The 14734-nt window shown below is 42.5% G+C and overlaps 2 protein-coding genes across 2 annotated transcripts in view; both read left to right on the forward strand. All coding sequences in view use genetic code 11, as the record gives it.

The window, feature by feature from the left end:
• Window positions 1-907: 907 nt before the first annotated feature.
• Window positions 908-6362, forward strand: EGR_08312 (PH and SEC7 domain-containing protein; the record flags this gene model as incomplete). The annotated part of the gene is made up of 4 exons (XM_024497561.1): window positions 908-931; window positions 1353-1928; window positions 2001-2401; window positions 6014-6362. 4 exons carry the CDS (start codon window positions 908-910, stop codon window positions 6360-6362), a joined length of 1350 nt encoding a protein of 449 aa, XP_024348039.1.
• A 509-nt stretch (window positions 6363-6871) lies between these two features.
• The window catches only part of EGR_08313 (PH and SEC7 domain-containing protein), a gene marked incomplete at both ends in the record, with an annotated part of 19196 nt that continues 11333 nt past the window's right edge, over window positions 6872-14734 (forward strand). The window contains 5 exons of the mRNA XM_024497562.1: window positions 6872-6925; window positions 8818-8928; window positions 10084-10183; window positions 11983-12041; window positions 12678-12979. Of these exons, the coding sequence (XP_024348040.1) occupies window positions 6872-6925; window positions 8818-8928; window positions 10084-10183; window positions 11983-12041; window positions 12678-12979 (626 nt within the window). The remainder of the gene's footprint in view (window positions 6926-8817; window positions 8929-10083; window positions 10184-11982; window positions 12042-12677; window positions 12980-14734) is intronic.

The raw sequence follows: 14734 nt of genomic DNA on the forward strand, positions 1-14734 counted from the left end.
TGCAATGGGGCTTCAGAAAATGTTACATAATTTTAGCCCAACATTTCATTTTTGGCTGGTTTGTAATCCACTACGAAGGTAATGGTACGTCACAGATGTGAATTATTAGGGCTTTTAGGATCACAAAAAATGTTTTAGCATTTTTTTAATGCCCATTACTAAGCTTACATTAAATCTTGGCTGTCGGTCTTTGAACCATAAATGGTCCTCAGGAACCCATTGTTTGTATGTTCTTTTGCACTTTCGTTAATAATTGGCTCTTGCTTTTTGGCCATGTATTCCTAGATGTTTTTATTTGCACTACAGTTTTAAAGCCATAACTTTGTAATAACAAACTTTACCATTACCATACAGGCCCTGCTTCTGCACCTCAGGCAGGCAGTGTGGTTTCTGAATCAAGCCGGTGCTCCATTATCTGATGCACATTCACAAGATATGTTTTACCAATCTTCTTTCTTTTACAGAGAAGCCTTCTAAGGCCCCAGCCGGCTGTTGAACCCGTTGTCTTGAACTTGTTTAATATGCCAAAATTCCATTTTGGACAATTTTTCCAGTAGTCCAGTCGTCGTGAATAGCTTTTCATAGGTAAGTCAAATCACTAGTTAAAACCTTAGGTGACTACAATGAACAAAGAAACTTAGATCTATTTTGCAAATTATGTGGCTGTTTTTTAGCAACAGATGCTAAAAACTTTTTGACCGACATTTATATGACCATCAAAATTACTAAATCATACCATAACTCATGAACTGCTCCTCATTTGCATTTAAATTTTTATTTCTTTGACAGCTGTAAACCCCTAGCAATAGTAGATTAAAAAGAGATCAGGTACTTATAATATATCAATTCGGCCTTTACTCTACCCGCAATCCTTGACGATCTTGGATCTTGTTGAAGGTTTTCGACGATGGGGCTTTTCGGAATTATTGACGTAGATTTTCATTGACAGATCCAGAGAACGCCTTTAGTAAGAACTTTAGCGTTTTGCGTCACGAATTGCATTTTTTTACGGTTCCTAATGTACTTTGACTAATTGACTATTTTATTTTAACCTACCCTTTACCTTGTCTTTCATAAAAGTTGTTTTTTGGTATTCTAGTAAGTTGTTGCTATCCTTTTATTAGAGTCAAGGCTGTTGTGAGCTTGGATTTGTGAGGCTTTTCCAGGGTTTCCACTATATAATTATTCACAGAATCGTAAATTCCATTGTTGGCATTTTATTGACATATTTCGCACTATTAATTTGGATCGTCTGCAATCAAAATAATAACTTTTTTTGCTTATAATGGGTCTAACGCAACTCTTGCCTGCTTGGAGCACTCACTTTCACCCCCATTGCCATTTTTGTGAAGATGGAGAACGGACTGACCGAGGTTCATCTCGTATCCCTTCCCTCGGAAGTCAAATCCCTTAAGCTTGTCGACACAAATCACCCAAACAACAAAGACAGTGGTGATGCGTCTAGCAGTAGAACTCCCAGTCCCACCAAGAAATGTCATGAGATGATGTTTATCGATGACGGCACCGCCTCTTCCTCTTCTTCCTCCGCCACCTCCACAAAGGAGCGCGAAAAACAGCGCCACACCAGTGGTGACACCGACCGACAGGTGAACACTCTCCAGTGTCGCCTTATTGAACCTCCTCCATCCCTTCCACCACTCCCACCGCCACCACCACCACCACCACCAATATCTTCGGAAGTGTGTGAAAGGTCCCCTGCATCCTCCCGCCGTCTGCCCACCGTGGTGGTACTCGGCTACCAACGCGTCGTGGCTGAATCCCAAGCCGCCGCAGAGCGAATGCATCAACAACAACAGCTACTACGACAGAGCACTCACCCCACAGACTGTCCGCTCACTCTGAGCATCGGATCCAGCGGGCTTATTGATCACGGTGTGCCCGCCTCCCCACACGGTCGAGACAACAGGGTGCCTACTTTAATAGCAATAATCCCATGGTTTCGAGAGAGGTAGTCACTTGACCTATTTTTCCATTTTTAGGTAAGGTGTCCCCCGCCCGACGATCTCCACTACTTGGCACAACCCCCTCCACCACAGTCTTCTCCCACTAACACCTCGAATGATACCACCATTTCGCCCGTCGTGTCATCCCCTCAGTCACCATTAGCATCACCACCACCACCAATCACCTTGCAGGGGGCCGCCTCCTCTGACCAATCAGTGTCCAACTCACCGCTCAGCAGCTCTCCGCCTGACGTAGGGCCTCTGTGGCCAATGATAGGTCCAAAAGCGGTGGCTGAGGACGCGGAATCTATTGCCGAGTCAGTGTATCATCAACCGCCCAAGGCGGCTGATCGCAGCGCCGCTTATCGGTTAGCGCGTCGCCTCTTCACCCTGGATGGGTTCAAGATCAGCGATGTTGCTAAGCATCTCTGTAAAAGGTGAGCTAATGCACTGTTGTTCATGTCTTGTTGATTGGGAGGGTGAGCGAGGGTCCGAACAACTTGTTTCGTTGTAGCACTGGTAGCTTCTCGTCTACATTTCCTCTCTCCAAGAAGTGTTTTCTCTGACATTTCAATTGTGCAGCAAAGCGTTGGCTTTGATAGTTCAGGTGTTAGAAGGACGGATGTCGGGTTGTGCAAATCTTGCGTTGAATGCGTGGTTGCGACTCCGAATTTCCCTCTATTCAATCTTGCGTACGCTATGTGAGGGGTTCTCTCTCGGCCGCAGGAACACGTCTAATGACTCACCGGCCGCATGCGCGTGCGTGCGTGCGTGCGTGTGCGATCGCGCATCTCAGCGGATGTCGCGTCACCCCCTGGCCGCTTCTCTCAGCCTTTCGCATATACATTCATATGCAGGCACTCTCGTCCCTTTGCTGCTGCCAATACTACTGCCCCAATTTTAGCATCCTTTTTTCTTCCTCTGTCAAAGTTGGTATCTTCGGAGTGCGGAGACTAGATTTCCCCGTTGCATAATGGTGCTTATCGTATTCGGCATATGATAAGGTGGGTAAGAGGCTGAGGATTAGGAATGTTTCTGTCTTCTGCGGTGATGTCATCTTTATCATTCCACCTGGAATTCAGGTGGTTGAGAAATGGGTTCAGGGATTCTTCACTTCCGACCCTCCGTCAGGAAGATCCGAGCTTGTTTGTCGAACGCTCTTTGGGCGAAGTTTCACTGCGATGCTATCATAACTGCATCCGAGGTACCCCAGGAGACATTTATGCGGGAAACGTCTATTAAATGATTGAATTTTTATGGGGCTGTAAAGTGATAACCACTACATAACTCACCCCACTCATCGTGTAGAGATCAAAGGTCATCGTACTCTCACGACAGTGGTGTGTAGTAGGTATGGAGGGATGTGACATTGGTGGATCTTTTGTAAGATCAAGTAAGTATAGACTGCATGGAGTAAATTTTAATGATCTAACAAGCCGTTTGACAAGATTTGCACGGCTTGTCCTAGTTGCGATCCCGATTTTTTTAGACGGCTGATTCTTCGATTCGTGTTTATGTCAAGATTAAACAATGTCTTGGCCACTATTTTCGTTGGAATCGATGAACGCGAAAGGAGGGGACGAGTGATTGGTCATGTCTGGGCGTGTCATATGACCACTTCTGTGTGGCAGACTGGCTGCTCTTGCAACAATCTGACATTAAAATCGACACCATGACATGTTGTTATCTGGTAATCCTATGCGCAAATTTTATCAAAGAAGAAGGAGCAGCGCCATTGCGTGATAATCGCTTGTGAATCGAAGGTATGTACCAAGAGCAAAAAGATCATCTTCGCAGAGCCGTCTACGAGTCGATTAGTAAGTTTCAAAATCCCCTAACTTATGTGGTCGATGCATAACACTTAAACGTTTGATTCTAGCCGTTACTAAGATGAGAATGAGAAGGATTTCACTACTGTGAGCAAGAAATTGAGTGGTAGGGGAGCTCAAGACAAACTTGGTCAGCAAACCTAGTTCATATCATCTCCTGGAGCTCGTAAGGATCTACACTCCAAAACCCGCTCCGAAATCGGAATGACTGTCACAAATACAGTGCCATATGACCTACTCCAAGGGAAGCCGAACTCTACAAATGGATTGGAGATCTCTCAAGGAATTTATGTCATTGCATAAAGGTGCATCAGGCTTATTGGCCGTTTGATTTCGACCATTTCGAATGGCTCATGGAAGCCTCTAGGCTAGACATGCTTCCGAAACATTGGAGTGTTACATCAGTGGGAGGTATTGGCTGGATGACGAAATGATTTTACACGTTTTGAACCAAGTAGAGGTAAAAGGTAAGGTGGTATTTTTAGCCTTTCAGATGTCATACAGTGTTTATACAGTGCTGTCAATCGTTTTAAATAGATCGCTAAATTTTCCTTGTTAAGACGACACGAGTGTCTTCATATGCCAGCTGGTGATCATACTCATAAATCAAAATTAAATGCTTACCTGAATCAGGAAATACCACGGTAGAGAGGATTACAGTGCCCTAGAGGGCCTTGAATCCTGGTGTAGGCATTTTTGTTTGCTTGCCGCATCCGTGGTTTGTGTGTGTGTGTGTGTGTGTGTACCCTTTTTGTTGTTGCCCACGTAACCGCGCTAAATGGACTGCTGTGTGTGAATGTGTGGGTGCAATCGATAGGGCGTCTTGGTTGTTGCCCGCTTTGCGTACACACACACCCATGACGCCTTTCCGTGCGCCCACTTTTGCCCACCGCACTCCACCCTCTGCCCACTCAGTTTATCACCTAACCGACCAATCTATCAAACCACCGAAAGATGCTCTCCATAGCTCTCATTTGCTCCTGCTTGTAGCTTGAGTAGTGTGATAGAGCTGCTTGTGTGGACAAGCAATCGCCGCAGAAGGATATTCTGTTGTGTGAAACAAGGCGGTGTTTTTTTAGTCTTCCGAACTTGTGCTCATTTACTAGTTTTCGCGATAAGCTAGCCTCATCCCCTATTCATTCCGTATCCATCCATCCATCCATCTATCCCGTATCCATCCATCCATCCCGTATCCATCCATCCAATATCCATCCATCCATCCAGTATCCATCCATTCATCCCGTATCCATTCATCCATCCTGTATCCATCCATTAATTCATTCATCTATCCATTAAAGCGGCATTCGGACACAGTTTGTTTACGTAGGGGACCCATCTCTTTTTCTCTCTAGAAAAGCCGGCAGCTGATAAAACGGGACACTGTTATTTTGTGCTTTCTATTCTATCATTCAGCACGTTTGCTAGCAGTATCACGTGTGTACGACACCCTGTTTTTCTAGATCCTACGTGACATACGTGTGAAATGTCTTGTTTCACATTTCAAAATAGTTGGTTGTGCACCAAATCGTATTTTGAATGGATTGGTAGAGTTTTGAAAAATAAAATTGTTGGGGTAGTCTAAATTTTTGCGTCTCATCAAAGCAGTACAGTATTTGGCTTGTGGTAGTCTCTTTTCCTTTGGGATACAGCTAGCGAATGTGTTAACAAATTGTATGGGCGTCGTATCCTTTGAAAATGTGATTCAAAATGGTTTCATTCTCTTTTATATTATTCATTTCGAGATGAATTGAATCATTTTCTTCTCTTCTGACGCTCTTTATGGGTGAGAGCCTTTACGAAACCGACACTTGCATTCTGTTTACTCACAGCTGATGGGCTTTTGTTGGATGCTAAGTTTCCCACAGTTCTTTGTTACTTGTGGCGGCGCTGTGATCAACCAGACACGTGAATTGCTTCGCGTCCGTTACAACAGTGCGACCATTTTGGGGCTTTTGGGATCATTGATGGATGACTCTGGGAGGAAGACAGGGACAAACACCAACTTATAATGCTTTTCTTCTGTGAGAGCGCCGTCCCTTTATTTGATGTGATTGTCAATCACGTTTAACCTAGGAGTTGAAAAACATTCTGATCACCTGCCGGGGCATTGATTTACCTGTCAAGTAGAATTTGTAGCTTGACACGCACAGGCATGACAGAGTGCTACTTCTGTTCTCTGGTACTATCACCAAAAGGTGCAGACTTTTTGAACCCCCATAGTGAATTGACTGTTTTTACACTAATTAATCGTGCTGATGCTCTTATGGTGCCTTGTAGGAACGACTTTTCGCAACTGGTGGGCGAGGAGTTTGCGAGTTTCTTTGACTTCACTGACCAGACGCTGGACACAGCACTGCGCCATTTCATGACCAAGTTCGCTCTCACTGGAGAGTCGCAGGAACGAGAGCGCATTCTCTTCCACTTCTCGCGTCGTTACGTAGCCTGTAACCCTGGCGACTTTGTTTCTGATGGTGAGTATATAATGCATATGTGTCCTTTATTCCCAGCTCCTGTGATTTTTGTCGATGAATGGTCTGTGGCATCCAGGTTGTTGCTGAAGGTGTTATAGGCTATACAAGTCTGGAAAATTTTTATACAACTGCATAAATGAGCCCGAAAACCGGTAGCCTATGTGGGGAATTAACAAGGGGAGAACAGGGTCCACTTAGTCATGTATAGAGGCGGTCATTAAATAAAAATCGGTACTTTCAGGTTTACCAGGGCAGAGAGCTGATTTCAAGGAGTGTAAATGGCATCTATGCCCTTAACCTCAAAATTTGTCAGTCTGGTGAAACCATCCCGAGATAGTCTGCATCGGGTTTCCAGTAATTGCAAATATCTGCTTTCTTGAATGATTGCTAGGGGAAGATTAGTTTTACAATCGCACGACAATGCGATGTACATTGATCATACTGGAGACGGAATCACTAGGATGGAAGTCGTCAAAAAAGTAGGGGTCGTATGTAGGGTCGGGTGACAATGAAATGTTGACACCATTGAATCAAGTGCTTATCGTTGTTGTATACATGCGCTCACGTGCGCAGTTACGGTGGCTCGTTTCGGGTGTCTTGACAAACGATGTTTGAACCGCCCGGACTGAACTGGACTGGCCTGACTCACGAACACATGAATGTATGTCGGCTACTAATACGAGCTAAGGGACAGTCTTGCTACTGTGTATATTACCATCACAAAAACACATCTTTTCACGGAACGAATATAAAAATGTAATTTACCAAAATTCTCCCTGCTTAACGGCATTACTTTTGTTCTGTGTATCGTCCTCACTGCTTCTGTCTCAGTCACTTGGTCCATAATCAGTTATCACGCTGTGAACAAGGATTATTCGTAGACGTCTGAACTAGTCGGTAGCAGTGCATCTCTTAAATTTTATATTTTCCAAATCGCATTCCGCTTTTCTCTCGCAAGTTCACCTTGTGCTTAAAGGATGTTTTAATATCAAGTAACTTTCCTTTGGCGGTACTCTATCAAGCGCCTCTGACTTCAATATGTAAATTAAGGACGCAATTTATGGCCAAAGGCAACTTCACAGCGCCTGCTAATTAGTAGCCATAGCTCCTGAGACAAATACACTTGTGAAGTATATAAGGCAGTTGGTGATTAAATCATCGAAATTACTAATCTGTCTGACCTATCTTAATTGCTCAAAATTAGATATATGTCTGTCTGCCTCCAATTCCCGCCTGTCCCTTGCACACGATCACCAACTACCTGTCTTCACTCGTGCTTCCTCTGCTATTGCTTTGGCAATAAACATCATCGTGCTCCTTCCAGTCTTGCGTCTGTTCTTTTACCCCAGTCTTGGAGTTGATTTGCTTGGAAGTCTTCGTTAGGCATCTCCTGCTCGTACGTGGATGTTTTTTGGCAGGCTTGTGGTGCAGAGGTTACTTTTTTTCTCTCGGTTAACTGTTAAAAATTTTTGCATCTGAATTCTGTCGCCTTTCGTTGCTTTACCTCAAACTCCTAAATCAACATCTTTCCAACTTTTTTTTGTTCAAGTAAAAAGAAGCATTGATGATGGCGATTTTTTTGCCCTGAAGAACCTTTCGTAGTCGTTTAAAAAGGCCGAATAAGTGTTCATGTAAATAGGGAAGGAACTACTATTTCGAAAGTTCCCCAATCAGAACCGACATTTTCTGTCTAGTGAAGACTATCACGTTTCATTGTTTCCAAGGTCGTTGCTAAACCCCGATTACTTGAACTTGAGTTAGTCAGCGTTTTAACTAAAAAGGCAGAAAAGGAGGTCGCGATTTGGCAGTCAAAGCGCTCCTCATCTTAATGTCGAAAGAAGGCGGAGGAGAAATTTTGCAGTAAGTCGCATGTGCACAACAAACCAATTAACATTTCGCCCAATATTCAATCAGAACAGTCTTTCTGCCCCACATTCCTCTAAATCCAAATTGCGGTTGTGTCGTTGAGAAATCTGTTTTAGAATGGCTAAATTTCCCATTATTTTCAAGGAGTGGTGATCGCAATTTGTCTGTCAAAGATGTTTTCGGGTGAAAGCCCCTTCTCTTGGTGGCTAAAAAGACGAGTTGAGTAGAATAAACTCACGGAAAATATAATTAAGTATTATGCAAGTCCTCGAATCTGACCTGATTTCCCGTCGTTGCATTCATTTGCTTGAGAATCATTGTGATTTCCTTGAAATTCATTCCGCGACTTTTGTCCTCCTTGAAGATGCTGTGAGGCATGAGGATGTATCAGAGGGTTTCGCGTAACCGCCGTGCCACTGAAATTTAAATGCTTTTTGGAACCCACTATTCTTGTGTTACCCAAGGAGGCAGGTGCTCCATGACTGATCCTTCAAGTATGCCAGTCGTTATCTATGGACGGATACTTGCTTAAAAGGAGCGGAAGTAGCATCACAAAACCAATATTCTGCATCTATTTTTCCTTGCCACCTTGCTCTCATTTCAATACTGTTTGTCTATTTGGGGATCCATTCAATTAGGCAGAGTGTACAGGTGTCATTTATTCGCGTAATTCACGTATCCTTGTAGGAATATCGGATCTTCACGATGGAAGTTCTTGTGTCGTTCATCCGTGGTGTCACTTCACTGTTTGGCTATACTAACAGAACACGAGATTGGGACGATTGGCTAAAAGTGCACGTGGGTTGGGTAGTTTTTCTGCGGTGATTCCCTGTTCCTTGAAGGTTCAACCACTTACAGCAGATGTATTTCGTTTTTGACCTTTGAATATGATAACTTAGGCACGAGAATTGGGGTTATCGCTGTCACAGGCATAGAAGAAATGTTGATTACCGGTGTACAGAAGAGCTGAGAGACTGTAGACGTGGATGGGACGTCATGCCGCTGAAACGATGAGGGAAATATCCAGAATTTGAAAGTTTGTATTTGATTATGTATCTAAACAACTGATAGTTTACGAAGATTGTTTTCAATCGCAAAGAGTGAAGGGGGTATTAGGATTTTTCAATCACTGGTGCTTCAGAATCGGGAGCTAGTTCTCTTGATGCTTAAAAAGACTGATTTTATACAAACAATGTAGGCTTCTGGACCATCTTTTTTCAGTCTTCAGCTCACTTCTTTTTGTCTTTTTTTTAATGAACAGAGGAAGAAATGATCAACTTTTTTTCGTCCAAGTTACTTCAAGATGGCGATTTTTTTTTAATATCCAGAAAGACAAAGGGGGCTTCATGTAGTTATTGCAGGCCTGAAAAGGAAGTAACAGCATTTTTGTTTTTCTTGAGCAATGTCGTACTTCATTGTCTTGAAATTGCTGCTACATCTTTCAGTGTAGCTTCTCATTGACTGCGTTTTTCAATTGGGAAAGATAGAAGCCAAGATCGTAATTAATTATTCATGAAAGTTTAACATTTCAGAATCCCTTCTTCTGGTGTTGGAACAAAGATGAAAGAAGAGGGCCTACATGGCAAATTTTGCGAGGTCGGAAGTAATTAACATTGTACATTATTTTGAAGCTGAAGTCTTCCTGTCTCGTCCTTTTATTAAATCAATCGTAGCTGTTTTTTTTTTAAATTCACCTCGTAATTACTTTGTCTTTTCTACCTGAAAGTTTTGAGGGAATGGAGGAACTCCTCATATAATCGTTTTCTATCATACCGGGCAAGCGACCTAAATCCATTCGTGGTCAGTTTTTTATAGAAGCGATTTATGCCCTTTTGAATGGGGAGTGCGTCTATTCAACGCTTAGACTTTACCAAACCGAGATTCAGTTCACGCTGAACTTGTTCCAATTTTCCCTCCTCCCTCTCTTAGCTGCTTTTCCTCCTACCTGTCTAGTGCAGGGGAACTCAGCGATTAAACAACGATTGCATCGAAATTGGGACTTGTCTCTTCCGTCATTACGAAAATATGGAGTGCAAAAAGCAAGAGGTGGGAGGTGATTCCTCTAAATCTACCACCACTGCAGACATTTGATAAGGGTGACCAGCCTCACTCACATGCGGGTGTCAAGTAGACGAAGTGGGAAGCGATGGTGGTGCCCGACCCGCACGGAGCCTCACATGGGGCCACAGGGACAGTTTGGACCGCAAAAGGTGGATTTAAAACCTTTTGGCATGGCCATTTGTCCATTGGACAATTCGTTGTGTTTACACTCACACTTCGTGTGTGCTAGGCGATTGTCTTGTGCGTTTGTGTGTGAATGATAGCTAAAAAGTTGTCATCTCCATGTTTGTGTCCTGGGCTGGGGTACGTGCGCCGGCTCTAATACAATCGCTTTTCAAGATGCCTTGTCCCTTCCTCTATTGCTTAATGATGAATTTGAACCTTTTACCTTACGCATAAATTAGGCTTTTGATGTGTAGTAGACGGCAATCTTTTACGAAAACACCGCTTTTTTTAGACCTCGCGAGGTGTTCCAGTCTGACTGTACCTTCACAACCACTCTACAAAGGTTAACCGTGAGGTAAAAACGAGGATGATGCGATAATTTTTCGCCACAATGGGAAGATCTCTAAATTTGACCTTGGTAACATCTTGTCGATTTCGATGGGGCTCATTTATTAAATCCCCAGTGGCTTATTTGGGAAAGAATTACTTAAGGCGGCAAAATGTCTTAAAGCACGAACACTTTGTAGAAAGCGTAAATCCGTATTATCAGAACTTTGGCCTAGTTTCATTCCTCCTTTCCACTTAAATGGCATTTTAAGCCTATCTTATCGTCTATCTGGCTTATTCTCGGATTCTTTTTACTACGCAGCAATGCGGAACCTTGTGATTCCACGTAACTTTAGTGAATAATTTTGTCTCGTTCACTTCAGCTTTGTAATTTTGTGGATTTATTGCAAGGATCTGCGGGTTTGGACACCTACAATTGGGTGTGAGTCTTCCTTGCATCTGAACTCACCTCTGAAGACGTTATGGGACATGAAAGCCTAGGATAATCGTTATTATCAACGTATAATAGGTATGTGAGGCTAGGAGTGGCTATGATCTTGACAGTTAGACTAGTTTTTAGAATGCATGATTATCTTGACAGGTGGTCCACATTTGTTTCACGTCATCAAGTGACCCCTTCTTTCCTAAGTACACTAAACTTTCACTGCACTCACTTTATACTTAAACATTCTCAGCCTTTTATTCAAGATGCGATTTTGTCGTCAATGCTAGACCCTCTGCTAGTTTTTTGACTAACGTATTTGCTCCAGCGGTACCATTAGGAGCATGAACAGTTGTTCATGTCAATTAGGACAAACTAGACTCTATACTCTGTTGGTTAGCTAACTTGCTATCAGGCTAGTGTGTGATTGTGTTCTTTCCTGGTAAAGAACAGACCAGTAATAGCTATCGCGGTTAATTTGCGTTTCTGCGTTTATGCAACATCAAAAAGTCACGGCGTTTTTATCTCTCACTTTTTTGTGGTTTCGCAGGTGTTTGCAGTTTTGCCTCTCCTTGCACCTCCACCTCCTCCCTCTTCCTCTTCCATCTTTTACCGCTTTATTAATCCGCGTTTTTATGAAATCCGGCTATTTCACACTGAAGTATTCAAAAGGGCGTCAATTTCACACATTTGATGGACAGTACTGTTGGCCTTACCCTTTTCCCTTCTGTCCCTTACCGAAACACTCAGGTTTGATTAATTACTGCATTTATTACTGCGACGGTGGGGGGAGGGTCTTTTGATAAATGTCCACCGTCTGCTGGTCTAGACCCTTATTTTTTTGTAACTCCTTGTAGATGCCTGCCACACTCTAGTCTGTGCACTAATGCTATTGAACACGGATCTGCATAGTCAGGTAAGTTCTGAACCTTTTTGGTAGCGTGATTTGGTGGTGGGCGGGATAAATCTTCTGTAATCGCTAGAGTTTGGAAATGTCATTTTGTTCCCACAGATTTTCCGCTTTTGCCTACGTAATAACCAAATGCGGTGGTTTATTTATTCCGTCCTGGAACATTAGAAAGGCGAGATTAAGTTAGGTAGCTAGATTCACATGAAATACTAGTGGATTGGGAGTTCAGGAGTGAAGCAGTGTTAACTTAGGCAAGTAGTGGCGAAATGCTGGGCTTTGTTTTACAATGAATTAATTATCCAGCTTACCCAATACCCAGCCTTTCCCTCCCTCTTCGCAAAACACTTCGCAGTTGTCAGAGATGCACAAACCTTCTACATTCTGCTGTTATGTTTCGCTATCTTTCTCTACTAATATCAAAATCAAGCTTCTCATTTTGATTCCCATGTAACGATTCTCCAGTCATCTTTGAGGCTGTGGAGGTAGTTCCATTTTTAATTTACACAGGGCTATTGAAATGTCTGCATGTATAGATTACCATACCAGCAAATTGTGCCAGACATTTATAGGGAATGGAGAAACTATGTAGCTAAATATATGTCATTACTACCCTTCCTTTGGAAGTTTAAACGTCATTTCTAGACTCCTTTCATCCTCCTAAATCGGAAATGTATGTCCTACATTGATTTCCCACTAAGATGGCTAGTAACAATGATGACGGAGCTCCATAGTGTTAGGTCAATGACCAGTAGCTGTGAAGGTCAATCGCATACATTCCTATCTCACCTAATCGTCTCTGCCTTTCAGAGTGTTACAAGGAAAATGTCTTGCCAGGAGTTTGTGAGCAACCTAATGGAACTGAACAACGGGGAGAACGGGTATTCAGTCGATGAACTAAAACGGCTCTACGATGCATTTAAGCAGGAGCCACTGAGGTGGCCTGTGTAAGTGACAACTTTTTCACTTTGTTGATCATACATCTGCCCAACTTCCTATTTCAATGGCGGCATGGTTGCATGCGCACCTACTCAAGCTTCCATATAGCTTCTGTTTCCTCTAAGTTACCTCTAGTTATTGTAGCCAGCCAGATACACGGAGCTTTCGCTATCTGCTACACTAAAATAAATTCTTTCTTTTATCGTTTTAATCTGCTTATTTGACAATTACTGGAGAGGGGAAATACTGTTTTATGCTAAGCACACTGCCAATCAGGATGCTTTTGTGCTTTCGAGGTACATGCACGCACGCACGCACGCACGCATACATACCTGTCCATAATTCCCTTTGACTACTTTCCAACTAGGGTGGTGATGTTTTTATATAGAAATGAATTACAAGGATGGTTGGAGCTCTAGACAGGAGTAGTGGCATGGCATACACACATAGATGATTGACTGTTGTCCCTCATCCCTGTCCTTCCACTTTTGCCTACTACAAACAAATTTTCGCTTAAATGTATTTCTTGAGCTCAATATTCATTTTTGTCTTGGATAATAAATCATGGTTTGCCGTATTCGACAAGATTCCGTGCATCTGTCAGTGGCAAACGCTTGATGGCAGAAGATCATTTAATTCTCACGTAAAATTTCGTAATCGAAGATGCAAGCAAAATTGTGCTTTAACTTACATTCCAAAGTGTAATTAGACAAGAATTGTAATGCAGCCTTTGTTTTTGAGGCTACTGTAAGCATGGGTTGAGAGCTATACTTGTGCTTTTATCAGTTGCTAAGGCAAACAAGTCATTGATGTATAAAAAGCAAAAAAAGTTTTTTGGACCGAAGAAGCGCTTTCAATCAATCATCAAATTGGCTAAGTTCTACTAGAAAGGATAGTAAAATGCAGGAAGTTGAGTCGTTGTTCCTCTTTTCATAAGTAAGATGGAAATCAATAATATCACTGTCAGTGTCGTTATTACTTTTAGAATGACTGAACCATTTTCCTTGTAAGTGCTACACTCTAATCGGTGACCCTTCGAATCGTTCATCAATATAAATTCGGTAAAAATTGAGGAGGGAACAGGTATTGTTTCTTGCAATTAGGAGGGTCGGGTCTGGACGATGAAACCACTGGCTTGTCATTGACTTTAGACTCGGATGGAAGGACAAGTAGGCAAGTAGATGGATTTGGTGGAACTTGAAAAGCAATTTAACAAACTTCACAGGTTGCTGCATTGCGAATTGTAAATGGTATCCAAGTTTGAAGTCCATCTAACGTTGATTTGTATCTTCCCAAAAGTTAAACTATTTACCTGCATTGCAAAGGTCCTGCATTTGTTCTTGGCCTTATCACTTTTGGATGGTTAGAGTGTATTTTTTTGCGGATTTATCAACACCAAAGCTCTGAACGAAGAGAATGAATTTGCAGTTAGGTACATCAATTTTCGTGGCAAAATGGAGGCAAATTATTAAATAATAGATATTACCGATGTGCATTGGATGACAAATTTCAAACCGTTTTTTCCTGGTAAGACCTTTTCAGAACTGCCTTTCTTATCAGCTTGAATCTACTGAAAGTGAACTATGGATATGTTGCGACACCTTTTCATACATTCAACATTTACCATTGTTGGAAACAGTGAAGTGGCGGAGGATTAGCAATCTGGCTTGTGTGGCAAATGTAGACCGATCATAGGGTCATTCCGCGGAACGCGATACCTTCCTCCCAAAGTTAATTGTCTACGCTCAAACTATGGCAGAAAT

The sequence above is a fragment of the Echinococcus granulosus genome, assembly GCF_000524195.1.
Source record: "Echinococcus granulosus chromosome Unknown EG_S00102, whole genome shotgun sequence".
Lineage (NCBI taxonomy): Eukaryota > Metazoa > Platyhelminthes > Cestoda > Cyclophyllidea > Taeniidae > Echinococcus > Echinococcus granulosus.